General features: G+C 40.9%; 2 protein-coding genes across 3 annotated transcripts in view; both read right to left on the bottom strand.

Annotated features, from left to right (window-relative positions):
• Positions 1 to 5,140: 5,140 nt before the first annotated feature.
• On the bottom strand, positions 5,141 to 12,904 carry PSMG1 (proteasome assembly chaperone 1). Of its 2 annotated transcripts, XM_009905832.2 has the most exons (7): positions 12,743 to 12,904; positions 12,440 to 12,549; positions 11,197 to 11,348; positions 10,780 to 10,842; positions 8,138 to 8,336; positions 6,974 to 7,110; positions 5,141 to 5,894 (listed from the first exon to the last, which is right to left on the bottom strand). In XM_009905832.2, exons 1-7 carry the CDS (start codon positions 12,862 to 12,864, stop codon positions 5,820 to 5,822), a joined length of 858 nt encoding a protein of 285 aa, XP_009904134.1. In that variant the 5' UTR covers positions 12,865 to 12,904; the 3' UTR covers positions 5,141 to 5,819. The 2 variants fall into 2 exon arrangements, with proteins under 2 accessions (XP_009904134.1, XP_054021992.1); XM_054166017.1 differs by lacking the exon at positions 12,440 to 12,549.
• Positions 12,905 to 16,237: 3,333 nt separating this feature from the next.
• BRWD1 (bromodomain and WD repeat domain containing 1) overlaps positions 16,238 to 26,573 on the bottom strand; it is a 53,735-nt gene continuing 43,399 nt past the window's right edge. Inside the window, exons 39-41 of the mRNA XM_054165772.1 lie at positions 25,570 to 25,755; positions 24,101 to 25,081; positions 16,238 to 17,419 (exon numbers count right to left, since the gene is read on the bottom strand). Coding sequence (XP_054021747.1) covers positions 16,272 to 17,419; positions 24,101 to 25,081; positions 25,570 to 25,755 — 2,315 coding nt within the window. The 3' untranslated portion in view covers positions 16,238 to 16,271. The remainder of the gene's footprint in view (positions 17,420 to 24,100; positions 25,082 to 25,569; positions 25,756 to 26,573) is intronic.

Raw genomic sequence — 26,573 nt, 5'->3', positions numbered from 1 at the left:
CCTGAAAGGACATTGTAAAGAGGCTGGTGCCAGTCTTTTCTCCCAGGTAATTAATGATAGAACAAGAGGGAATCGCCTCAAGCTGCCACTGGGTAGGTTTAGACTGGACATTAGGAAATTACTTTTTTTCCACAGCAAGAGCAGTCAGGCACTGGGATGGGCTGCCCAAGGAGGTGGCTGAGTCACCAGCCCTGGATGTGTTTGAAGGTCATTTGGATGTGGTGCTTGGGGATATGGTTTAGGGGGTGAACTTTGTAGAGTAGGGTTATTGGTTGGACTTGGTGATCCTGAGGGTCTTTTCCCACCTGAATGTTTCTGTGATTCTGCAATAAGTCTGATAGAAGATGAAATTCACTTCCATAAAGATAGAAACTGCACATACCACAACACCTACATATAAATATTTATAAAAACTCTACAGACTGAATTGCTTTGTTAAAAAAACAAACAAAACCAACCCCAACACAACCAAAGACCTAAATTTCAGTAGTTGTTAAAAGTAAATATCCTCACTCATACAGCTTATAAAGAAGCAGAAGATGGAAATGGTAAAACCTGTAAGGGCAGGTGCTGAAACACCCTTTCTGCTCGATCCACTATTGCAGAGCATCTCCTCATACTTGGCACTATAAGGTTATCTTAATTGTGCTTGCTTCCCTAACACTTGGAAAAAAAATCCCAGCAGTTTGATGGAGCTATGCTGGGCACTTGCAATTCTGATTTCCAGTTGAAGAGTTTTATAGTGGCACTTTCTAAGTAATGAATAAAAGAACTGCTTGTTTCTGACAGTATCCACAGGGCTTTTTGCAAGTGTCTTCCAGGGTTTAAGGGTGGAGAGTGCCAGGCAGGGTATTTTGTACTTGCTCACTGTGCACAAAAATAAATGTATTTTTCAATTCAATTTGGAAGTGAGCTAAGTAGAGCAGCACAAAGGCATTCTTTGTGACCTGGGAGAATGTTACTCAGAGTCAGCAGGGAACAGTGAACCCACCTTACACCTCACATTCTTTTCAGAACCGCCATCTCAAACCCTGATTTTTTATAAGATAATCTGTACTAGACACTGATGGGTTTTTTCACTGTGCTCTTACCTTTCTCATACTGGCTGCCTCTGTTCTCATGCAACTTTGCAGCTACACCCTTTCTACCTATAGGCTTATTCTTTTCTAAATCAAGGCTGTACATTCACCCTTCACCTTTTCAGCAAACTGCTACCTCTAGTGATTGGGCTGGAACAATCCTCACTGTCAATACAGAGTGGGGCATGAGGTGATAGAAAGCAGCCCTGTGGAAAAGGACTTGGGAGTGCTGATGGATGGGAAGCTGGACATGAGAAGACAGTGTGTGCTTGCAGCCCAAAAGGCAAATCACATTCTGGGCTGCATCAAAAGATGCATTCCCAGCAGATCCAGAGAGGTGATTCTGTCACTTTGCTCTGGTGAGACCTCACCTGGAGTACTGCATCCAGCTCTGGAGCCCTCAATATAGGAAGGACATGGGCCTGATGGAGTGGGTCCGGAGGAGGGTCACAAAAATGACTAGGGAGTTGGAGCATCTCTGCCATGAGGACAGGCTGAGAGAGCTGAGGTTCAGCCTGGAGAAGAGAAAGCTCCCAGGAGACCCAATAGAGGCCTTCCAGTACCTGAAGGGGGCCTAAAAAAAGGATGGAGAAAGACTGTTTACAAATGCCTGTAGTGATAGAAAAAGGGGCAATGGTTTCAAACTACGGAAGAGTAGATTTAGATTGGATGTCAGGAACAGGTTCTTTACTATGAGGGTGGTGGAACACTGAAACAGGTGTCCAGGGAGGTGGTTGGGGCCCCATCCTTGGAGATATTCAAGGTGAGGCTTGACAGGGCTCTGGACAACCAGATCTAGCTGAGGATGCCCCTGCTTACTGCAGAGGGCGTTGGACTAGATGACATTTGGAGGTCTCTTCCGACCCAAACCAGTCTGTTATTGTGTGTGAAGTGGGTTGCTCTGCTCAGTAAGCGTACTCCAGCTTCGGGGAAAAAAATAAGACCCCACCTGCTGAGCACTGCTGCTCTGCCGAACTGCTACAGGGCCAGTTCCACTTCTGATGCTGCTTTTGGAGGCTGATCTCTGTGATCTGGCCCTAGGATAGCTTTAGAGGATATTTAGATATCTTGTTGAGGCTGTGTCTGTGTCTGTGCCTCACCTGTCTCGGGAGAGCAGCCAGCTCGGTGAAGGGGCACCTTTATCCTGGCATCCAGAAACAATCAGACCGCGTCTGCCAAGCAGTGCCGCTCCGCCAAACTGCCACAGGGACGTTTTGGCTCCAGATGCTGATCTCTGCAGTTTGAGGCAAGCAGTCACTGAAAGCAACCGCCAGGACTTGTGCTCCAAGGCTCCCTGCTTTGCTGGGGATGCTACAAAAGGCACTTGGAGTCCAGCAGGAACATCTGGACTCTTGCTCCTGTGCACAGTACCAGTGTTTATGGTGATAGCACACAGGAAGGAAAACTCACACAGTAAGAACTAGTATATCACATCAAATCCAGAAGGAACATAATGGAATAGAAAAGTGCTCAGGAAGCAGAACAGGGCACAATGTGTTCGTGCTGGATTTTCAAAAGACTGCAAGAGTTTCGTTACTAGAGAGTCATTGCACTGCACATGACCACAACAACCACAGGGAAAATGAAAGCATAAGAGCAGGTATGTTGCTGGTTTGGGCATTCAGATGTGGAGGTTTTGAAACTTCTGGCTTGGACATTACCTCTGTCTTTACAGTCCTGCACTCACACACGAGACCTGAACTGCAGAGACACACCAACATGTTACAGGCTAAAAGCTAAAAACCCTCTGTGAAAAGCTAAGAGCACTGTATTTTCAGACTTAAGGATGAAGTCAGGCACATCAGCTGTGCCAGATCCTTCAAGGACAAAGAAAAGGCCTACTGAATAGACTGCAGAATGATGAAGTGGATTAGGCTTGGGAAGTGACTATGTCCTTGGTTTGGAAGACAACATTCTCCAGAAGTCAGCTCAGTGTTATCTGAAAAAAATATGGCTTAGCTGATGTGAAAACTGGAAAAATAAAGCTCTTCCAGTCTAATAATTACTCTCTCAGGTTCCAGTATTTGCATTTAGCCCAATACCTTAAGGAAACAAATCTTATACAATCACAGTTCAGATATGCAGGCAAGAATGCACCTCTTCCCCTATCTGAAGCCATCTGCCACATTTGACAAGAGCTTTAAGCTTATATTCTCCTACAAGTATTGCAAAACCCAGGAGAAAACATTATTGCAGGTTCTTACAAGGTACTGGAGAGAATAAAAAAACCAAACCCCCAACTTAGCAATGTACAAATATGAAAAAGTCTTCATCCAGTGCTCACATAAGACACACCGACATCAATTAATTCTGTTTCCAGAACTAGTTGTTTTAAGGAGGGAGAGCATGAAGCCATTTCATACATCAAGTTATGAAAAAAGAAGAAATTTAAAGTTAAAATACCTTCTTTCACTGCCCTAGAGTACTTACTGTGTACTGGAAAAGGTGGACATTTCAAATTTATACAGCACAATCTGCATGACACTGATGAGGAAGAGTCTTCTGGACTAGATGGCATGCACATGCCCTGACCTGTGCAGTTTCATGCACAAAGCTTGACCTTATCTGTAATGTGGATCACAGAAATATCCCTGGATATACTGAAACCACCAGCTTGATGGTACCCAACAGAAAAAGCATCTCATCCTACGTAAACATTTCTGACTTTGGAAAGCTATCACACCCTCTGAAGCAAGAATAATTAGCCTTTGAGCATTCTGCCCATATATCAGCTTTCAGTCTAAACTCCAGGATGCTGGAGTGTTTTGTTTGACATTTTTATTCAAGGTGTTTAGGAGCATTCTCACCCCTCAGCATAAACCCAGGTAATAAAAACTAAGTAACTGTTTTGAAACACTTCAAATTGCAAGTGTAATAAAACCAACACTAAAAGTGTATTTACAGATCCTGTAAGACCCTGCACATTTGTTATTAAAGATCTTTCTTGTTAGATACTTTATTTATTGTGAGTCAAACATGGTCAGTACGCAAGCAACAAGATGGTACAGCCAACACACAGCTCTTCCAGAGCAACAGAATTCTCAGCTCAGGTCATACATACAAACAGGTTTCAACTAAAACGTTGTGCAGAAATGGGAAAACAAAACAGAACCCCCCAAAAAATCAGAAGGAACCATGTCCATATCCTGTACCTTACACTTTGGGGTTTGTTCCAAAATACAGTACCACGTAAAGCAACAGCTGCTTGCTTACCTGCAATTACATTAACAGAAAATTAAATCAGTGTTTTAAATTATACCCAACTCGATACCCACATAAGGAGTGTCCTACTACTGCTGAAATTGCAATACAGGGAGCAGTTAAAAACTTGTCAAACCAGAGGCTGCAGGTAGACCTGCTGAAGAACAAGGGTTACTTGCTTCAATGGATGTTGACTAAACTGTCTACTTTCAAACCTGAAGGGATGACAGTTCTGTTGAAGGAATACACTGTTCAAGAATGTCCACTGAGCAGTGTCAAGTCAAAGTTAAACCTAGAAGAAAAGTCTGAAGCCGTTATCCTCTTCTTCCAAAAGGATAAGCAACATGCAATATAAAGATGCCTGTCCAGGGACACCACCAACTAATTACCTGGTAGGGCAAGAAATAATACCTTGAACATCATTTTCTTAAACAAAATGTTAAATCAAACAGAGGAGACACACAAGTCAGAACTGCATATTTCAAATGCACTGCTGAAGTCCTTACCAACTTTTAAAAATCTGTGCAGACACTTTAAAACTTTACCAATCACACAGTCTGCACAGGAGACCCTGGACTACTCCTACCGTTGTCAGCAATCTGGAATTTTTCAAGTGGACAGATACAACCAGTGTACCCTGACAAATCCAGCTGAAGCAGCCTGTGAATCTAGCATCCAGTTTCATTGGGAAAAGCTCCCACCACTGTTAAGAGATGTGGCAGCAGGGAATGTTCGTGTGCCTCTGCACCTCCTGCTCAAGGTCTGAAGCTGAAACAACCTGACAAAGGCAAGCTCTCAGTAAGGCACTGCAGATGGGAGCTGCAACAGAGGAGCATGGACACATCTCTCTTCCTGTCACATCTGCAGGCGGTGCTACGCTGAACACGTGTGACAATCTACTCAGTGAATCCAAGTTGCAGCCCTTCCATGCAATTCAAAACTGCTTCACATTCTTGCCTCTTACTAATTTGCAAAGCAAGCTTCAGATTATTTTCCACCAGTAAGTGTTTTAAAAGCGTCTACTATAGTTCACTGACTATATTTTGGATCAATCATTCATAAATACACACACACAAAATGACACGTTAATTATTTATGTAAAAAGCAGCAGAGTGCATTTTCTCCACCACAGACAAATCTTAAAAGAAGACTGAATACAAAGAAAACTCTGCTGTCTCAAAGTAAAGCAAAAAATACGTGTTCTCATTACCTAAGAGAATTCCTTAACTGCATTTCCTCTTTTACTCATAAAAAAGGCTTATGTTTCAGTAAGACAATCCCTTCAGGAGGAGAAAAAGAAGTTTCTTTTCACATCCAAGACCTCTTTCCTAAAAATCACTCCAGAAGAAAGTCTCCCAAGCCACGCAGAGGAAATGTATGTGTTGGTAGTGATGCATTCAAAAGTAACAAAAATGAGTGCAGAAGTAAAAATCTACTGGAATTTATTCCACTTTTAAAGAAACAACTACAACTCCAAAACGTCCTCTAAAGAAGAAACTTGAATTTACAAAAGTGCAGTCTGCATCACAAATGTCCCTTCTAGATGTAGATATTATTGTGAGCTTCATTGGTTGTCAGTAACTTCTTCAAAAGCTTTGTGCTTTCAGCTGCATCCTAGGAAAAGGAAGAGATGATCAGCATTAGCTACATTGCTGGTAACAAAACAAACCAGCTTCACTGTCCTCTGTTCCAGTTTTCATTAGTCTAAATACCAGCTCTATTAAAATGTTAACTGTGACCAAAAGTCAGGTCTTCCAAATGAAGGCATCCATAGACCTGCTAAAAGCACCAAAGGGACATGCAGTTCAACCACAGAACGGGATTATCATAGTATCAGTCAGGGTTGGAAGGGACCACAAGGATCATCTAGTTCCAACCCCTCCGCCATGGGCAGGGACACACGTAAATTTTAATTCCCCCTTTGCTCATATATAACAGGAAGAACCTGCATGCTTGCTGTCGCTTTCCTTTAGGGTTTCAATATTTATGTATCAGTCTGTTGGACTCACTTAGCAGAGTGGTATAAGCTGCAATGAAAACCAACTCACAGTTCCCACATTTAAAGCTGAAATAAATACTTAAGTACACACAAAGCTCTTCCGTCAGTGGCAAAACTAAGGAGAGTGTTTTGAATCAACTACTACACTTCAACTGAAAACATTTCAGAAGAAGCAAAACATTTATGTTAGTAGCTATAATGCCATGATTTCACAGCTGCTTGTTTAGTGCAAAACTGTCAGGAATCACCTTTATAAATTCAGTCTTGTAATTCCAGAAAGAAGTTACAGGTAAAAACGAACTTCTTAAGAAGTTTCACGTATGGCACAAGACAGGAATATATAGAACTACAACAGAGACATCTTGCATATGGATGTGAAAATAAAAAATAACTTAAAAATACCCTTAAAGGTTTTAACACAAATCACCTCCAAAGGAAACTGCAGCCTAAACAATCACAGGAATTTACCTCCTGGTATAGTAATACCGCTACAAGAGCCTGAAAAGTCATGAAGTTTTGAGGGAAGCTGCGGATCCATGCTATGTTACAGCAGGTACTACACCAGAAATCACTGTCCTTTGTCATTAAAGTCTGTGCTTTTCTGCCTTTCCAGGATACATCAACGGCAGAATGCAAGAGATGAAAGACAGAACTAGGCCAAATCTCCTATTCACTGTTAAATATAACATTTTACCTTGACTAAACTCTTCAGGGTTTTAGAGGAAAGCAGAGGCTTGAACGCTTCAATTGTAACCGTGTCCAGTTTGATGACATCAGTGTAACATTGATACAACACCGCAGGAATCTGCCATACTTGACAGTAGCTCAAAACTAAATACAAGCCAAAAGAAACTGTGTGTTACATTCAGCACAGAAGGGATTTCATGCATAAAATCACACTTGCTTTGGCCACAATTTCAAAAGCATCAAAATGTATGTATTAACTACTCCAGACCCTGACTGGTAGGCCAGCCATCCCCCATTGCTCAAGTACACAGGAAGGTGAATCCTCCAAACCAGTAGAGTGCAGTTGGTATTTCTTTCTGGCAATTACTTTAACGGGAAACTGCATGCTATTGGCAAACAAAAATGATACAAGCTTCTAAAGTCTCAAAGTTTGTATCTTAACTACTCCAGACCCTGACTGGTAGACCAGGCATCCCTCATTCCTCAGGGATACAGGGAAACAAACCACCAAAAATTAGCCAAGTGCAGCTGGTATTTCTTTCTGGCAAATACTTTAAATGGAAATTGTGTATTACTGATAAACAAAAACCAATCCAAGCTTCTGTGAAGAAAACAATGAAAAAGAAATTCCCCCTACAACCAACCAAACACAAAACCTCAAACCACAGTATGAAGATGAACTTTCTCTAGAAAAATAATCCACTTTTAGCTCCTGCCAATCAAGTTTTCCTTCATGATGCTAGCACTAGTTTTATACTTGGTAACGAAAAGCCTGAGATTTTTATTACAGGCCATAATAAAACTGAATCTAACTTTTACATGAGGTCTATCAGTAGCACTGTGAAGCCTGCTTTACCTCCAGTATGAGCCCCAGCTGGGATTTTCAGATGAGAATAACTCTTAATAAAGCATACTTAGTTCACAAGGAAAAAGCCCCCAAATCCCAATACACAATATGCTTTGTGAGGCTACACTCAATAATTTGCTAGTACTTATGTCCCACACATAAGGGGTAAAAGGACTTTGAAACTTTCCCCTGCTTTTAAAGGTAGCATGTAAAATGTCAAGCTGTTAGCCAGTCTGTACAACGAAGTAAAAATTCTAATTGGAATTCAGTGTGGATTTTTTGTTGCCACCAGCAGCCTTCTAAGTAATTGGAATTGCAAAATACCAGCAGCAGGAAGATCTCGCACAATGTTGGGCTGTTCCAGCAGTGGGCAGCAGACGTGCTCTTTGAATTCTTTTGTTTTCAAGGCTTTCAGAAAGGGAGATGGGAGCGTTAAAGTGGATTCCTGAGTTTTATAGTCAGCCACAGGACACGTGGAAAGAATGGTTACTTGCAAGCCCTCCTTTTGCATACAGCCAAAAACCTGAAATGAAAACGTTAATATATAAGCAAAATTTATCTTCTCACACCAACAGCATAAACCCACAAAGATTAATTTAGAATTCAGTGCAGATGGCAAATGACAGTTTAATTCATGTTTGCAGGACTAACTAAAATTTGAATCACAACCTTTAGCTAGAAATTTCACATGCACTGCTTTTCAGATAGAGAGAAAAAAACCCAAAGAACAGCTTACATCTTTAGCAACTCTACTGATTTTCTTGAGAAGCTTTGGATTTTCAGTACTTCCTATTCACAAAACCACAGAATTTGTCTGGTTGGGAGAGACCTGCAAGATTATCCAGTACAATCTTCAACCCAGCACTAAAGGGTCAACACTAAACCACGTCTCTAAGTTCCGGCACCACACACTGCTTGAACACCTTCAGGGATGCAAATGTATCACAACTTACTATTTTCATTGATGATGTTTGAAGAAAGAAAACCAGGCTGTTTATGACAGGAAGGCATCTTGCTAACCTGCAAGCCAGCTGAAATTACAATCATGCTCCCCTGATGTTCTACAGTACTTGAAGTAAGTCTTCATTTTAAGCAATCAGATTTTACCTAATTATACTTGAGTTGAATTGAGAAAAAGAATCTTAATATTTTTTTCCACACTCTTCCTCAAATTCAAAGAGAGTTAAAAAAATATTGTGGAAAACATACTTTTGGGTCCATTGCATGCTTTCACAATACACCAACCTGCTGCACAGTGGTCCGCTGTTTCTAAGGAACATGTCCACATGAGCAGAAGCATGATAAACCTGCTCTTTCCCTTTGCACTGTCTTCTTCAGATTTATGATAAGTAAACAGGGAAATCTGGCCAACTTGACAGAAACTCACCTGTTTCTGTATATGGTACCAATCACAGAGGGAAGCTGACTGCTCCCTCACAACACTGTTACATAAAACTGACAGCACTGCTCAGAAGCACACACACTTTCAATTTGTTGGAAACACTGCCTGGTATGCATTAGTGCAAAACTTTCATCTGCGTGCTGTCACCAACTGAGAAAACACATAGAGAAGTAGAGATGTGACTCATGAAGACTGTGAAAATGCTTGGTGAATCACAATCTATGAAGAATACAGAACAGGTCTGTAATTCACACTAGAAACAAAAGATTGACAGCACAATGTTTCCGAGATACCAACCACAAAGTCTGAAAACATTCATTTGGTACATCTGTACACTCCTACTGTGCATGACCACCCACATTTAAAATAACACATGTGAGTGAACAGCTGGAAAATTACAAAGGGGGATGAGTGCAACCCTCACAATAATCTCTCTTTTGTAATCCCAGTTTAAATGAAGTGCAAGAATGTGTGGGATATAGCAAACCCAAAGTGTCCTAGGTCTTAGGGCTTCTGAACTCCAAAGTGCACCATTACTCTGCACATTGAACTCTTCAACAAGCCAAGGAACCCTAAAAACCCAGTGCTGCACAAACTTGGGTCTGAAAATGCTTTGTCATTTGGTGAAGTTACTCCCATAATCTCTCTGGTTCCCTCACAACCATGTAATCCTTCTCACATGCTGGCTGGGCCAGCTGGCAAGCTACACGGAGCAGATAGCACCCAGCTCAGGCTGAGGACACCGGTTCTCATCTCACTCTTTATATCTCTAGCCAAGCCTTACACAATCTCAGCATAACATAATAACTTAAGAATCTCTGCTTGTTCATCTGACCAGCAGAGTTTTAAAGTAAGAAAGGTTAGCAGACAGACAGCAAGACAAAATGAGCCATGCTTCCTTAAGGCTAATCAGTGATCCCAACCCATTAAGAAATCAAGAGCCAGAACATCTTTTTTCTGGGTTTATCTTACTCAAGTCAACATAATGCTATATGAAGGGACCTGAATGACTCAGCAGCATTTGTGCACCTGAATGATGCTATGTTAAGGATTTAGCATATTAAGTCTATGAACAAATAGGACAGATAGTTCCTCCTTGTGAAAGGAACAGAACACACCCATCAATAAAGATACTATCCGCTGTAATTTTCACAGCTGGTTTGTCTGGTGATGTTTTGACAGCTGTACAAATGCAGCTATATTACTCTTTCTTAAGGAGGGAGATTCTTCCAGAGCTGAAAAGCAGCTTAAAGAAGCCACAGAAAATTTAAGGCAAAAAAGGAAAAAGGTTTGGAAAGTAGTTAAGAGCAACAAATGAAAACAAAAGAGATAACTGCACCAAGCTGGTATGTTACAGCAGATACAAGTGGCACTGTCTAGACAGGGATTTCATAGAATCTAGAGACAGTAAATCTGTTGAATATTTGAGAAAAGGAAGCCACAGAGAAAACAGTTGTCTACAATGCTGTCCCATTTACAATGTAAGGAAGAGGCATTTACACTAGCCTGAAGGGTCCCCACCCCTAAGACTTCATTACTCAATTTATTGTCTTGCCAGTTTTACCTTTTCAAGCCACTGGAACTGTTGATCCTCAGCAACGTAGCAACTGCACCGGCACAGCAAAACCTTAAAGTGAAAAAAACAAACAGAAGTTGAGTAAGCAAGTGGCTTAAAGCCCACAACAACAACTCAATCACATGTCAAGATGAAGTGACTGCAGCCAGAACTTGTCTGGTTTTCCTGGGCTTCTATATTTATTTCAGCAAGAACTTTTCATTTACAACTCATGTGCGGCAATCAGTCTGTCATACATCTTCTTCGTACTGAACTTCATACATCAGAACTTCAGACAGTTCTAGTGAGATCCACCACCCTTCAAAGGGTGAAAATAATCCAGAATACTGCAGTTTTAATGCTTGGTTTGCCCTGGGCAGGGTATGGGGTGGATGAAGACAAGGAATGTGTGCATAAGTCACTTACTGTTGGGTCTGATATTAGTCGGTAGAACAAACAGTAAGAATCTGTAGGGAGGACATTTGTTGTATTGGACGTTCGACACCACTCATTCCAGAGCTTCACAATTCCAACTACTTCCCAACATACAGAATCCAGAATAAAAGATGACAGGAAAGCTGTGAAAAAAAACAATGAATACCATTAAATCATAAAGAATAAAATCTCTACAAACAAAACCCAAATGAAATGATGTCTTTGCAATCTCAAGAAAATGCAGCAACTTTTTTTTTTTAGCCACATACATTTATTGACCAAATATGTGAATAACCTCATGGTATCAAGACTTAAAAGACCATTTCTACATGTAGAGATCCCTAACACCCAATGCAGGTACTCTTAGGAACTACATTACTGTGGTGACCTTTGATCTGAGCAATGTCTGAGTGATGCAAATTTTCATTCTTACAGATCTGAGCACTTCACATGGCACTGAGAGTGAGGGTTCTGTGGACCCAGCTGACATTTTTCCCTCTAACAACTCAACTACAGTATGCTGAAGCTATGGGGAAGAGGAGTAGATGTGGTGCTGAGTGGCACGGTTTAGTGGTGACCCAGGTCCTCCATCCAGGTCACAACAACCCCACAGTAACCTACTGACTTGGGGATGTGTGGTTGGAAAGCTGCAACTGCCCGGGAGGTACTGGTTGACAGTCAACTAAATATGAGTCAGCAGTGTGCCCAGGTGGCCACCTGAAAAGAGGGCTTTTTGAACAAGTGGGGAATTAGAATATGAAACAATGGAGGGTCTTAACAAGAAAACAGTATTTAAAAAAACCAACTCTCTATTCATTAGAAATTAATTACAGCTTACTGACACGTAATTCAGGTCTTACAGATCCCTATTTCAAAATACTTGACTACACTGAGCACTTGCCAGTACTGGAAGGAAACTTTTGTCAATTAACAACCTGTGAGAGTCTATCAAACAGAAGAAAACAACAAGAGTTTCACACATAAGGAGACTAACTTTGGCTTTCTCTAGACAGCTCAGCTGCCTCGGCATTAAAACTCTGCCCCCTAAATGGAGAGCTGGACACCTGTGAGGCCCATCTTAGAGCAGAGAATATTAAAATACGCTGTAGGAAAGGGACTGTCCCAACACACGTTTTCTTCTACCCTCCTGCCTTCTCAAATGTAGCCAACATCAAAACAGTAGCAGCATCTTAGGAGCGTCACACGGTTTGTTTTCGCAGTCTGTATCACTTACCTGCAGCGTTATGTCCTATTGCTAATATAAATTTAGAGCACACAAACGGCTCGCCGGGAGAGCTCCCTGTAGTCGCGCCGGACTTCAAGGTCCAGTGGACGTCGACCTCCCTAGCAGAAGAGACGGAAGGAAATGAAGCAGCGCTCGCCCTGCTCTGCGCTACCCTGCCCTGCTCGGCCTAGGCGCGGGCCCTAGCCCCATGTCCCAGATCCGGACGCCCCAGGGGTGTCCGTCGCAGTGGACGTGGGAAGGCCGCCCCACAGCAGTGAGCAGTGCAGCGAGGGTGCCCCTTGGGGCCACTACCTTTTCTTCTCCAGTTCCCTGCGTATCTCCCGGTCTTCGGGGGTCTCCTCGCGGGCCTCCTCCTCATCGTCCACGCCGGAGCGGGACGGGGCCACCACCACCTCCCCGAAGAAAGTCGCCATCTCCGCCCCGCCGCAAAGCCCCACCGGGCAGCACGCCTGCGCGCCGAGACGCTCTGGCTCGCCGGAACCACCGAGTTCCGCCCCGCCCGGGGACGCTCTGGCTCCTCAGACCATAGAGCGGGCTGCCGGAGACTTCCTTTTCCCACTGGTTGCTGCCGCTCGCTCCCCGGAGAGGGCCGCTGAGCCCTCCCCCGCCTTGCTGCGCCGTTGTACCGTAGCGGTACGGCTCCTTCCGGCCTCGGGGCGGGCCTCGACGCCCGGGGGAGTCTGCCATGCTGCCGTACCAGCCACTAGCGTCGGCACTTTAGCGGGGCAGGGGAAAGGCGGGGTGAAGGTGGGGAGCCCATGGCTGGTGGGGCACAGCGTGTGAGCGTGTAAGTGGAGGCACGCGCGGAGGATCCTCCATCGGGGAGCGCGGTCCGGAGCGTTGAGGGAGTGGTCGCATGTGTAGGGTACGTGGACAAAACTCCAAAGCAAGGTTAAATGTACCAGACATGCAAATAAGAGTACAGTGACAGTGCAGTTTTGTGTACAGCTTTACTTTGGTCCACTTCTACATATACATCATAAAAGTGTTCGATACTAAATGATCTGATGCGCCTATGCCTCTGAGCTAGTTTTAGTATTTTTCTCCGTCGATGCTGCCCTTTAGCCTATTAACTATCCCAGATGCGGACCCTGCTTTAAAACAATAACCCTCCTCACCCTGAAACCGCCCCCCCTCCCCCCCACCCCGGTCACCAGCTTACAACCGCACTGCATTAAGCGGCTTTAAATGAAGTTACGTTTACAGGTCTACTACCTCGCTTTACTTCCCTGAGTACAGCCAGACCAAAGAAAGAATGCCGACTGGTTAAAAGTACCAGGAAAATGAAAGAACTGCTTTCTCCAAGGCTTAAAAGAGCCAGTTCTGATAAAGAGTCAGTATACTTCAATAAATAAATAATTCTTAAAAATAATAATAAAAATCAAACCTTAAGCCAGTGAAAATCCTTTTCCAGTTTAATCATTTGTTCTCCTACTGGCTCTTTGCAATCTGTATGCATACAATTAGGAAACGTAAATCAGCATCTGTTCTGCTTAGGAAACATGGTTATGGTCCCTAGGCTAGTAACTTCCTCTCAGATACACGAATACAGAGGTTCAGGTGTCACTGTGAGCATGTAGTGCATGAGCACAGTGTGACACAGAACACACAACTGAGAAAGGGCAAGAGGGAAAAACATCTTAAATTTGAGCCTGAATTAGAAATGGAAACCTACCAGCCCCATTTTGGCTCTTTAGACAAGATAAATGACAACTCTGACGTTCACTCAAGAGCTATTATACCAGTATTTATTCCAATACTGGAGGCTATACCCCATAGAACATTGATCATAAGCAGCTGCTGAACAATGCCTTTGGTTTATGGATAATATAAAAATACCAGTTGACTTGCTCTCTTTTAACAAAGTTGCCCCTAAAAGGTAAGATACACAAAGCCACCTCAAAGTTTCATCACTAAACATATTTTAGAAACCGACTTAAATATTCAGATAATCAAGTATCTTGAATTTACAAAACTTTATCATATTAAGGACTATGCTCTAAATAAATTCCTGGGGCAAGAATGATACGAAGTTGTTTGGACTTCATATAGAAGGTTTAAGGGAAAAATAAATTGTCTCTATACTGAGTAACATTCTAGACCCCAAAATGATATGATGGTAATACACCTTTTGGCACACAATGCCAGCAATGTTGTTGAAGTGATTCCCACTAAGTGCTGGCAAGCAGCATGTGGGACTCCTTTCTCCCTTACTTCACTTCCATTTCTACAAACAGTTCTGGCATTACTGATTCTGATTATGTAGCTGCACAAAGTTTTCTTCAGAACCCTTCTAGGTGTTACCAGTAGTCCAATCTGCTGGAAAACTAATTCATAAAATAGCTATTTTGGTTAAAATGAGCTAGTTTAGAATAAATCTAATATTGTAATCTATTTCCTATTGGAACAACTAGATCAGGCATCACTAAATCTGAGTGAGACATCGGAGTGAAGAATCACTAAATCTCTGTGAGATAGGGAACCAGCAGAGCACAGGAAAAAACCCTAGAGTGGAGAGAAGGAAAGGAGAGAAAAATCAAGCACCTGGTGTTGGACTGAAGGCAGCAACTGTGAGGCTTTGGCCAGCACAGCTCCAGGGAAAAGCAAGGCCAGAGTTCCGAGATGCTCTACCTTCTTGTAGCTGGCACACGGCCAACCAATCTATACATTTTACCTGGAGGAATTTTCTCTCACTGTCCACACGAGAATTATTTGATAACAACAGCCACCTCAAACATTTCAAGAATAGGAGATGTACTGCAATAGTCAGAAATTGGTAAGGTTTAATCAATGGGAAGTCTAACATTAAAGCACTTAAAAGTTTAAATATGGAAGAACAACAGAAACGTAGCAAAAAAGGTCTGGAATGTTAAGAATCCTGCACCTCAAACCTTTCACGCATAAAGAAAACAGAAACAAGCATTTTGTTTTAATTTTTTTTCTTTCTTTTTTTTTTTTTTCTATTTTATAAAGAAAACACACAACCCCCCCTTAGGCCCAAGAGTTCACCTGCATTTTGTATTCTTCACTTTACAGTGTAGAAGTCACATTAATGATAGTACTACCTGTCAGCATAAACCCTCTCTTCACCAGCACCAATACACTTTTTAAATTGGCAAATACTTTTTTTCCACTGGTAACTGGTTCTGGTTGCAAGTTCATCAACGATGGAAGCACAGAACACTTAGCATCTGTGCTCCCATGAGTTGCCAAGTTACTAGCCTAGTGACCGTTCAGCACTCTCTTGATGCAATGCTAGCATCCACCAGATTTCTGTAGTGTGTAGTATTAATTCTAAGCCTGTTTGACTACTGTATATGGTTTCATACAGCGTTAGAGATGTCTGAAGTCTGTTCTTGAATGATGTATGACCTAGGTAGTATTCCATTGCAGCACCCATAACAATACTCAACATACTGCTATCAACCTGTTGCGCAGTGTTTTAACTTCTTCCCCCCCTCCGCCCCCCCCCTCTTTTTTTAACTCTTGTTATATGTAATAAAATACCAGTAAAGACAAAAAAATTGCCCCTATAATGAGGCACATTTTGGCATCTGTGCTAAAGGCTGCTACATGGGCAGGCAAGTGCAAGTCAAAATATGAAAAGGAGAAAGTCATCATCTAATCACATTCATAACTTTTTCATAGAAAAATATAAATATATTCCCTGAAATGTAGGACAAAGAAAAGCCAGCGTCCATCATGAGTTCTAGTGCTATTACCATTAAAAAAAAAAAAAAAGAAAAAAAAGGGGGGGAAAAGAACAAAAAAAAAAAAAAGAAAAAAGGAAAAAAGAGTGGGCTGGCTTTTCCTTCTAAGGTTACGTTTCACGAGCTACATCATCTAAACCTCTCTCATAGTCGTCTTCGTCGCAATCGTTGTATCTCACAGTCCGTCTGCCACCGTTCCGAGTTCGTATCTTAGAGCGCCGATTAGCTCTTCTGTATTTGGTGTAATCCAAATCTTCAGAGTCATTTTCTTGGCTGGGTTTCCAACGTTTCCTTCGCTGGGGTCTTCTGGAAGGCTTAATTGAGTTGGAACTGCTGATTTCTTTTCTAGTGACTTCCAATTTCCTTTTCCTCTTTCTTGTCTCTGTGGCATCACTATAGATACTGTCATCGGTTTCAGAGTCTGAATCAGAAGAACAACTGAAAGTGGGTTTTGAATTCCTTGCAGTCCCAGATGCTTCCATATTCCCTGATGCTGAGCTTTTTTCATCCTTCTTCCCCCCTGGTTCAGATTCTTCCGTTTCTTTGAAGTCATCCAGTAATTTTGATCTCTTGAAAGAAAATCTAGACTTTTTAGTTGATACTTTTCTGGTATTTTTTGTTTCATGTTTAGCTAAGTCAGAATCTACCTCCTCTTCAGAACTGCTCACATGATGGTTGTGGGCTGAAGTTGACTGACTAGAACTTCCCCAGTCTCTCCCATTTTCCATTTTGTGGTTTGTGGAATTCTCTGAAGAATCACATTTGAGATTTTTAAGAGCTACCACACAGACTGTTTTGTGTGCCTGCTTGTGGTTATCATCGTTCTGCTTTTCAGTCACTTTTATCTCTGCCTCAGATTCTGTTTTTTCATTTTCAGACTCACTGATGTATTTTCTTTTAAGAGCAGACAATTCAGGGCAGGAAAGTTTTTTCCCACCAGAAAGCTGTTCTTTCTCATTTTCAGACTTCAAGCAAGCATCTACCTCCGAGCTGCCAATCAGCTTCTTCCTGGATGCTGCAGACACATTGCCATGAAGCTGCCTTCTGTTCTTTCTTACGGTGTGAACGCTTTCTGAGCTTGATAATTCTTCCTTTGTATCACTCATTATCTTAATCTTATTAGCTGCCAAAGTGGCACATCTGCGTGGATTCTTCTTCTCAGTCACATTAGACAGCTTTATGTGTTTCTTGTAGTTAATGACACACGTCCTGTTCCTGAGCACCTTGGCATTTTGTCCAGTCTCTTCAGATGTTGATCCTACAAAATAAAGATTTAAAAGGTCTTTTCAGTAACAACTTACACTCTGAAATAATCCATTCAGCACAAACACTGCAAGCTGTAATAAACCAAACCATTTTTCTTTTCTTCTTAATTTTTAAAATGTCAACTGTTACTTTCAATTCATCTTAGGCCTTTACTAAACAGTCAGTCAGTCCCAGTCACACTTTTTACTCTCAGGATTGCTCTTTTGCTTTGAAAGTGACATTCTTTAGCATCATGGTTAATAATTAGCTTAAAAATTACAAATCACCTTACTTAGCAAACAAGTGCTTTCATATTGCTAATACTTCCTTTGGTAGAAGCTGTAATTTTCTTACTAGAATGACCTTTCAAAACAAATTTTACACATTAGAGATCCTTTTATTCTAAGAAAAAAAAAAAAAAAAGAGGAAATTCAGGATGGATTTTGGAATTTTAGAACTGGAATTAGAGAACCAGAATTGGAGAACGTTGAAACTTGTCAGCTCCTCAGCAACTTAAAACAGTAATATTGTTTCTAACAGTGAATATTCCACTCAGTATTGTTAACAGGGTGTTTGCTTCTTGTGTTGAATTCTGAAACAAATAGTTCATCTGTAAATCATAGGGCTGATGCTAGGAAGGTCAGTGGTTCCAACTTTTACCTTCTAAATAGAATTACTTACATGTATCAATAAAAATGCAAATCAGTAGTTCTTGAAGATTTACATCCTTGATAACCCAACATTTTGCTGTTTTAGCAAAGAAGTGGTTCACAAAGTTTGTTTTTCCAAGATTATCATCCCCCTCCTGTTTTTCTTGCAGCTGTTACTGATGAGTGAAATGGAGAAAAATGCTCTCCATTAAAGCCCCTACCGTACACTTAGCCTATTATCTCCTGATAACAGTAAGCTTTGTTCTTACTCATGTGCTTTTAATGATTCTCTACATGTACTCAGCAAACAGAGGGCAAAATCACGTCAGCTGCTCTGTACTTGCAGAACACCAGGCAACTAAACAATTTTTCAAGGAGATGTTTATGGAATCAGGAAGAGTTTATAGAGGGCATGCTGTCTCATCTTCCTTTCCAGAGGGAAGAAACAAGCTTGTCTTGCTAACTTCGTTCCAACTGCTAACAGCCAAACATCCCAGAATGACAACCACCCAGACACTGGAACACTACCCTGAGACTTAAAACCAAACAAGTTTCAGTTCCTGCTCCTTCTGGTCAGCTTAACCAGAAGCGTCAACACTGCAAATCATTTGTGCTCTTATGTTCCCCAATTTGTCACCTGTGAGGTAGGTCAGGGCAACATTTTCTCTTACTTCTGACATTAATACTCATAATACTCATTACATTTATTCAAGTTATGGCACATGATATTAAAAATATCTTCAGATACCAAAGCTGGTCATTATTTCAAAGTAAAGCCTTTTATGTACTCTCAGATATATACCTATGTTGATGTTTCAAAATGATAATTAATTTACTGGGTTTTGTTCTAATGATTTCCAGAGCTTACAAGTGAACATTACTATCACTATTTGTACCATGTGATTTTTTATGGCCAATAGGTACCACATTTCTGCTGAATATGACATAACACTGTATAAAAGGTGAACAAATGCACATACCTAAAAAATGAAGAGCTAAAGCTTGAATTATACACTGTCCTCCAGTACTATTAAGCAGACACACAACATATGACTGCTGCTATGAGGCAAGTCTGAACACGCAGGAGCAAAGAGCACTAACATGTTAAATTACAGTATTTTCCCGTTTCAAAGTGTAAGTAAATGTAAGGATACATCATAAGGGACAGCACACAAGTTACTGGCACAAAACCTTTTTGACCCGTTCATAAATGTGGAAATGGATAATCCAGCCCTATTAATATTCTCTGACATCTGCGTTGAGCTACACTTGAATTCAAGAAGGGCAGTTTGGAAAGGTGAAGAAGACTGCCCAGACTTAATGTGGAATTAACTTAATCCCCTTTGGCCATCAGGAGAAATAAATGCTTAAAGACATCACCTGAAACTATTCCAAGAAAAGCAGTTTAAAAAAATTAGGGTAAAGGAAGTACACAGTGATTTGAGGCAGTTTTTCACAGAGATAGGTGCTTAGGTGTTTATAGATGCATGTTTGGAGGGGGTGGAGGTGGGGGGAAAAGAAGGAAAGGCCTTTATTATGATGAAGATAATGCATATTTCCAAAGTTTCTGCAGCTATCTCATAGGATAGAACACAAAATTAGGGGATAAAGGAGTCCAACCTTTCTGCAACAAACTACTAGAATATGCTTGCCCATGTGTGGTACCAACTGCACATGGAAAACAATGATGAAGTTACGTTTATGACTGGCAAATTTATGTGGTGGATGAGCGTTGATTACTAAAGAAGCTAGTGCCAAAGTATAAGGATGGTAATTAACAAACCCAACTAAACACAGTATCGCAATGAAGTAATTAACAAACCCAACTAAACACAAAAAGTAATTAAAAAAAAAAAGTTTCAAAGACAAAATATGATTAAGATTAGTTTTGCTCCAACTGCAGCTGCAAGACAAATCAATGTTTTACACCCATGCCCACAGAAGGTATGATACAGTAGAAGCTAACACTCTGGCTAAACTGCAAAGAAATGTCAAGAAGAGAAATCATATTTTCATTGAGGTTTAAAACACTACAAGACAAATAGTTAACATATTGATATTGCATTCAAAGGCCGAGCTGAAGAGGCCAGAAGCCCTGTGTTGGCTACCCAGCGTGACAGCTTCTGCATATTTCACTGGAAATGTTTACAGAAAAAGTCTAAGGATTTTTTTTAAATGAACAAGTTCTGTTTTCCCATTAAATATGAGGTGCTAGACAATCATAAGAAGGGAAATGTTACCAACTGCCTACTCCAAGAGCTGCCATATGAAGAAAGGCTGAGAAAACTGGGTTTGTTCAGCCTTGAGAAGAGAAGGCTTAGAGGAGACCTTATTACCATGTACCAGTACATAAAGGGTAGATACCAGGATGATAGAATAGAATAAACCAGGTTGGAAGAGACCTTCAAGATCATCCCGTCCAACCTATTATCCAACTCACCTAATCAACTAAACCATGCAACCAAGCACCCTATCAAGTCTCCTCCTAAACACCTCCAGTGATGGTGACTCCACCACCTCCCCGGGCAGCCATTCCAATGGGCAATCACTCTCTCTGTGTAGAATTTCTTCCCCTTTTTACAGGGACTCACATGGAAAAGACACAGGGCAAAGGGGACAAGTTACTCCCAGGGAGATTCTGATCGGACTCCAGAAGAGAATTTTCCACCATGGGAAGAGTTAGACAGTGGAATAGTCTCCAAAGGGCAATAGTGGATTCCCCTCCTGTCCTCCATTGGACAATTTTAAGACTCAGCTTGAAAGGGTGTTGGGCCATCTCATTTAAACTATATTATTACTAATATGGTTAGACCAGATGATCCTTGGGGTCCCTTCCAACCTGGCATTCTGTGAAATTCCCACTAGATTAAGTATCTGTAAAAGTATCATCCCTTTTTGCTGTATTAGAAGTCTCTTCAAATACTCTCAAAGTAATGGCACAAGTCTCCAAAAGAACTCCCCAGAAGTTTCATATTTGACTCAAGAGTTTTGACATTTAAAGCATACTTGAGATAGATGGCCAAAGCTATTTGAAACTATTAAAAGGTAGTTCACCCTCCCAATTTCTGTAGCTTTTAGAAAGTGAGTATGACAACATAGCTCTGACAAGTCTAAAGTTACAAAAGAAAAAAAGGCTGTAAAAAAAATAATCCTTTTCCCCACCTTATTTTTTTTTAGCACTGCATACTGGAAAGGGTTCACTGGAAAGGAATCTGCCTGGACATGGAAACATTTTTCTTTTTCTTATAATGCAGTACTGAAGAAAGCTCTTTCTTTTCTCAGTTGACAAACTAACTGATGTAGGAAGCAACTGAAAACACCAAGAGGAATTTTTGCTCCAAAACATGACTGGCTTCCACTCTGACCGAGTACTATGTGAACCAGCAAAGTTTAACTCTGATTTGTTTTGTTGGTATAGAAATCAACCAACCCCCTCCTTGAGCCTGAGTAACTTCCTAATTTCCTTGAGGCCTTTAGATAACTGTCTGTGGGGCACTAAGCTTCTGTAAACCCTGGTTAAGGCTAAACAATGTTTGAGGGAGGTGGATGAGAAAGTGTGACCGTTTGAGGCTGTGCCTTTAAGAACAAACAGTGCTGGGACAGTGGCTAAATGTTTTCGGTACTAGAACCAAAACATTCTGATATTCTAACCGAATTTCATTGGTGAATAGATAAAATGCAACTTTAAGCTGTGGAGCAGTTGGAATTTTTTTTTTCCTCAGTTCAGTTTTCGTTTGGGAGTTGGGGGAGTGTGTGGGTTTCAGCCTGTTCTCCCTGCCTGCTCTCTCTGCAAACTTCTGGAGTTGGCCTTCAGATAAGCAAAAACTAATCCTGCATGGGCTTTTGAAGCTTACTAACAACTCTCTTCCTTAGTAACTTGCCTTTCTTTCTCTCTAACCCCTTTTTGGGGAAAAAGGGAGGTAGTGGGGGGAGAGAGGGGGTTCCAAGGAGGGGATCCCTCCCTCGGGGAGGGATTTTTGTTGTGTTATTTCTCTTTGCTGTATATTTCTGTGTATATATTGTAAATACCTGTATATATTGTGTTATATATAACCTGCTTTCCATATATGCTTGTAAATATATAGCTTTGCTCCTTCGACTGGGCTAGCTGTGGTTTCTTACTCTGTGGAGGAGGGAGAGCTAAGCCCTCTCTCAACCTACCACAGAAAGAAAGATTAGTCTTTGCACCATAATAATAAACCAGAAGTTATATGATGAAGTCTTGAAAATAAAATGAAATACTATGTATAGGTATGTGCAACAGTTCACACAACATAATCTTGTACATTGAACATACTCATTTTCCTTTATAGGATAACTGCAAATCATGAGAGTGCTTAAAGCCTGGGAAAATATCACTGTAAAGCATACTGACACCTTGTACTTGAAGAAAGTTAAATACAGAAGAAGCTAATGATGCATCTATTGCCACTTAGGGGTATTCTCTCAGGTCTTTTAGAGAGCACTTAACATCTTTCACTATTTTCTGGGGGGAAGGGAAATGATGCAAACCCTCAGCCACAGCTGAGGAGTTTTTTAGAGGTTCATGAAGTGGTCTCTGTGATTGAGTGACAGGTTTGGAAGGATAAACCAAACAGCTATCTCTGAACAGTCTTTCAAATTCTAAGTCAGGACCACCTCCTAACAATATGAAGAGATACCACATGCAGAATTGTGTTCAATAAATCTTAGCATTAGTCTGTTAAGTTTAAAAAATCAAGCCCTAAAAAACTAACCATGAAATTGTAAGGTGTCAGCATACACAAGCATTTGAGTGACTGACAAAATGATAGAAAAAACATAAAGCCAAGAACTGAACTTCCTGAAATAAGTGGGGTAGGCAAGTCTTGTTTCTGCAACTGCCTGGGATTTCTGCCCTTCAATTGCCTGTTGTTAACTGCTTTACAGTGATCCTCTCACATAATGTCTCATTGGTATGATAATATAGTTAGAGATGTGACATGACTCTCCAGTTAGATACAAGACTGTTTAGGCACCCACAAACCTATGAAACTAAAGCAAGTAAGGAATAGGAGGGTGAGCATTATATTGCTAACAGAACTGCCACACACAACTATCCAACCCCCTGTATATTAAAAGAAAAGCCAGAGATGCCACAGAACACTACCAATGCAGCACTGAAGTGCCTCTGCATTGCATATCACTGACAGAGTAAAACCCAAAAGTCAAATCAAGTTTCAGGTTCCAGTGTACACCATGAAAATAACAATAATTAAAACATCTTTCAACCAAATTCATTTTGGAAAGCCACAAAGTTACTTCAACTGAAAGTAATGGTTCCAAGTCTGCTTTAGCACAGAAAATTTCAACAGAAAAGATAATCTAAAGTAAGAACTATTACTTTACTCACAAACTGAAGGTAAAAGGACTACAAACCCAGAAGATTTTCATTACTCAAATTGTCAAAACCAGCAGCAGGCCAAAGCAAGAGAATCTAATGCTCCTTTTGAGATTTTCTGCAATCTTGAGCTGCATACTGTAGAACTCGTTCACAACATCCTGTAGACTATTGCTTAGTTTTCTACCAACAACCCAGAAGAGTTTTCTCAAATGTAACTGTTCTGACACAGACAGAACAATATTACTTCAGCATAGGTATTTCAGCATTAGTTACTCCCTATTGCTATACAGATAAGCAAATACAAGTTAAATATGGAAAGAATAATGATGACTTAATTGCAAGTTTTTCACGGGGAAATCTATCACCTGAATTGTACAAGAACAGCCTGCATTCAATCTGAATTCTAAGCAACACAGAACTACACCAAACTGTAATTATTTTCTCTCAGTGCTGTGTTTGTTAACCTCCTGGCTCCAAAACTGTCTAGACTTGAGACACTGTTGTCATCATCATCCCATACAATTGCTCTTCCTCCATTTATAGTTATTTCACAACAGCAAGGAACACTATTTCACTTCCTGCAGTCCAAAACCTTCCAGTCATTACCCAGTCATTCATGTTGTGTTATCTCCTTCACCTAGTCAGTATCAAGAGTCAGATGCATTAACTTTAAAAATGTTACCTTTTCTAACCAGTTTTGTTTTTCCTTTTCTCTTCCTCTTTCTTGTTTTTGAAGAAGTTTCACAATAATCACTGTTATTGGAATCCATCCCAGATTCTGTACCAGAGGAGTGATTGAAGCTGGAAGTAGGTCCGGATTTTGAATTCCCTACAATTCTAGTTGGCACCAAGCTTTCTGAGAGAAAGCATCTCCCATCCTCTCTGTATTCTGTTTCAGATTCTGCTGTGTCCTCTAAATCACTTAAGACTTTTGCTTTTTTTAAGGGAGGAGCAAGCTGCAGACTCGTTACTTTTCTGCCATTCCATCCATCCAATTCAGAATCCACTTCATCCTCAGAGTTGCTCACTGCAGGCTTTTTACATGCAGATGTTGCCTGGTCAGAAACTCTTTGACTGCTCCCATCCTCTGAATTATGGCTTTTGGAGTCCTCCTCTGAAAAGTCTAGGGCGAGACTTTTCATTTTGGGAGATACAGAATGGACTGTCCCACGTAACTGCCTGTGGCCATTGCTCTGCCAGTTTTTCTGCTTTGCCTGTGTGTCTCTCTCAGAATCTGAAGTTCCATTTTCAGATTCACTAACAAATTTTCTTCGTGCAGCAGATGGACCAGATTGAGAAGCAATTCTCCTCTTGCTAAGTTGCTCCTCCGTTTCTTTTTCACTTTCAGACTTTAAGCCTACGTCATCCTCAGAGCCTTCCAGTAGCATACGCCTTGCTGCAGCCGAGGCGTTTCGGTGAGGCAGTTTTCTGTTCTTGCATCCAATGCCAATACTTTCTGAGCTTGAAACCTCTTCCTCCACATCACTCATTAGCCTTAGCTTATTAGCAGCCACAGCAGCACTTCTGCGTGGAGTTTTTCTATGTCTACCAGTACTATTACTGATCGATTCAGATGTCGCCACCAAAGTATTTTCAGAGTCACTTCCATACAACTTTTTCCTGACAGTTTTTCTTGTATTCCCATTCTCCTGAAGAAGTGTTCCTGTAAAGGAAAGGAGAGATCTTAAATACAATAAAATATATCAATAGCAGCTTCTTAAATCTTGTCAAGCCTGGAATAGGTTCAACACAGAGAGAACAAATGCCATATACTCCCACTAATAGTTATGTGCTTTAGCTGTCTGATGACAAAAAATTATGTAGCTATGTTGTAAATCTCAAATTCCTTCTAGTTTTGTGAAAATCAGAACTTGTTGCACTTACTTTCAATAAGATATAAAACATTGCAAGACACTCCCTATCACTGGGCTCTTTGTTTCTATCTTCCTCCTCTGAATACTAAAAACGCACAAAAAAACCTAAGAGCAACAAAACCACTTTAAAAAAGTTGACATCAGTACTTTGAGAGCTTTCGAACCACCACCACCAACTACAAAGTTAGTATCTTAATACATAATTTAAAACATACTAGTTACATTCAGTTATGCACACACAGAGTGTGCCATTCCCAAGAAAACTATCAATCTTCACCTGTTTGTTTTCTCTGAGCAGCCCGATTTCTTGTTACCCTACGATTGCTGTTCTTTCTTCTACAAACACCATTGTGTAGTGGAGGTGACACAAGAGCCACAGAGCTTTCTTTGCTGTCTTCCGAACTACTTGTAGAAGTTGAAGATGAAGTAGATGAAGAAACCAAAGAAGCTTCCATTTCACTTTCTGTTAAAAAAAAAGATCACTGCCAATTTTAGCTTCCAGGAAAACATCAAAATACCTTCATGATATTATCTTACAATACATTATCACACCTTAACATGTATACAATTGAGCTCTACAAAAGATACCACTCCAAATGGATACACTATTCAGTGACAGGATGCTTCTTTAACCTGTATTTAAGTTTCAAGTAAAGTAACACAGCTGTTTCCAAATAGCAGAAATAAGAGAAAAATGTTAAAACCCAACATAAATCATATTCTAACAGATAATCTTTTACTTGCATTCTTATCCTTAGAAAAAGGCTGAATTTTTATCAAGGTGTGGTAGGTTGAGAGAGGGCTTAGCTCTCCCTCCTCCACAGAGTAAGAAACCACAGCTAACCCAGTCGAAGAGCAAAGCTATATATTTACAAGCATATATGGAAAGCAGGTTATATATAACACAATATATACAGGTATTTACAATATATACACAGAAATATACAGCAAAGAGAAATAACACAACAAAAATCCCTCCTCCAGCAGGGATCCCCTCCCTGTAACCCCTCTCTCCCCCCCTACCTCCCTTTTTTCCCAAAAAGGGGTTAGAGAGAAAGAAAGGCAAGTTATTAAAGGAAAGAGTTGTTAGTAAGCTTCAAAAGCCCATGCAGGATTAGTGTTTGCTTATCTGAAGGCCAACTCCAGAAGTTTGCAGAGAGAGCAGGCAGGGAGAACAGGCTGAAACCCAAACTCCCCCAACTCCCAAACCAAACTGAACTGAGAGAAAAAAAAGTTCCAACTGCTCAACAATTTAAAGTTGCATTTTGTCTATGCACCAAC

This window comes from Dryobates pubescens, chromosome 12 (genome assembly GCF_014839835.1).
Source record: "Dryobates pubescens isolate bDryPub1 chromosome 12, bDryPub1.pri, whole genome shotgun sequence".
Lineage (NCBI taxonomy): Eukaryota > Metazoa > Chordata > Aves > Piciformes > Picidae > Dryobates > Dryobates pubescens.
This window is presented reverse-complemented; position numbering and strand designations above follow the sequence as displayed.

Coding starts and splice junctions, on each gene's coding strand:
- PSMG1 (XM_009905832.2), bottom strand. CDS start 12,864: ATGGCGACTTTCTTCGGGGAGGTGGTGGTGGCCCCGTCCCGCTCCGGC. Junction 12,550..12,742: donor AGGGAACTGGAGAAGAAAAG/GTAGTGGCCCCA, acceptor CTCTTCTGCTAG/GGAGGTCGACGTCCACTGGA. Junction 11,349..12,439: donor AATAGGACATAACGCTGCAG/GTAAGTGATACA, acceptor TTTTTTTCACAG/CTTTCCTGTCATCTTTTATT.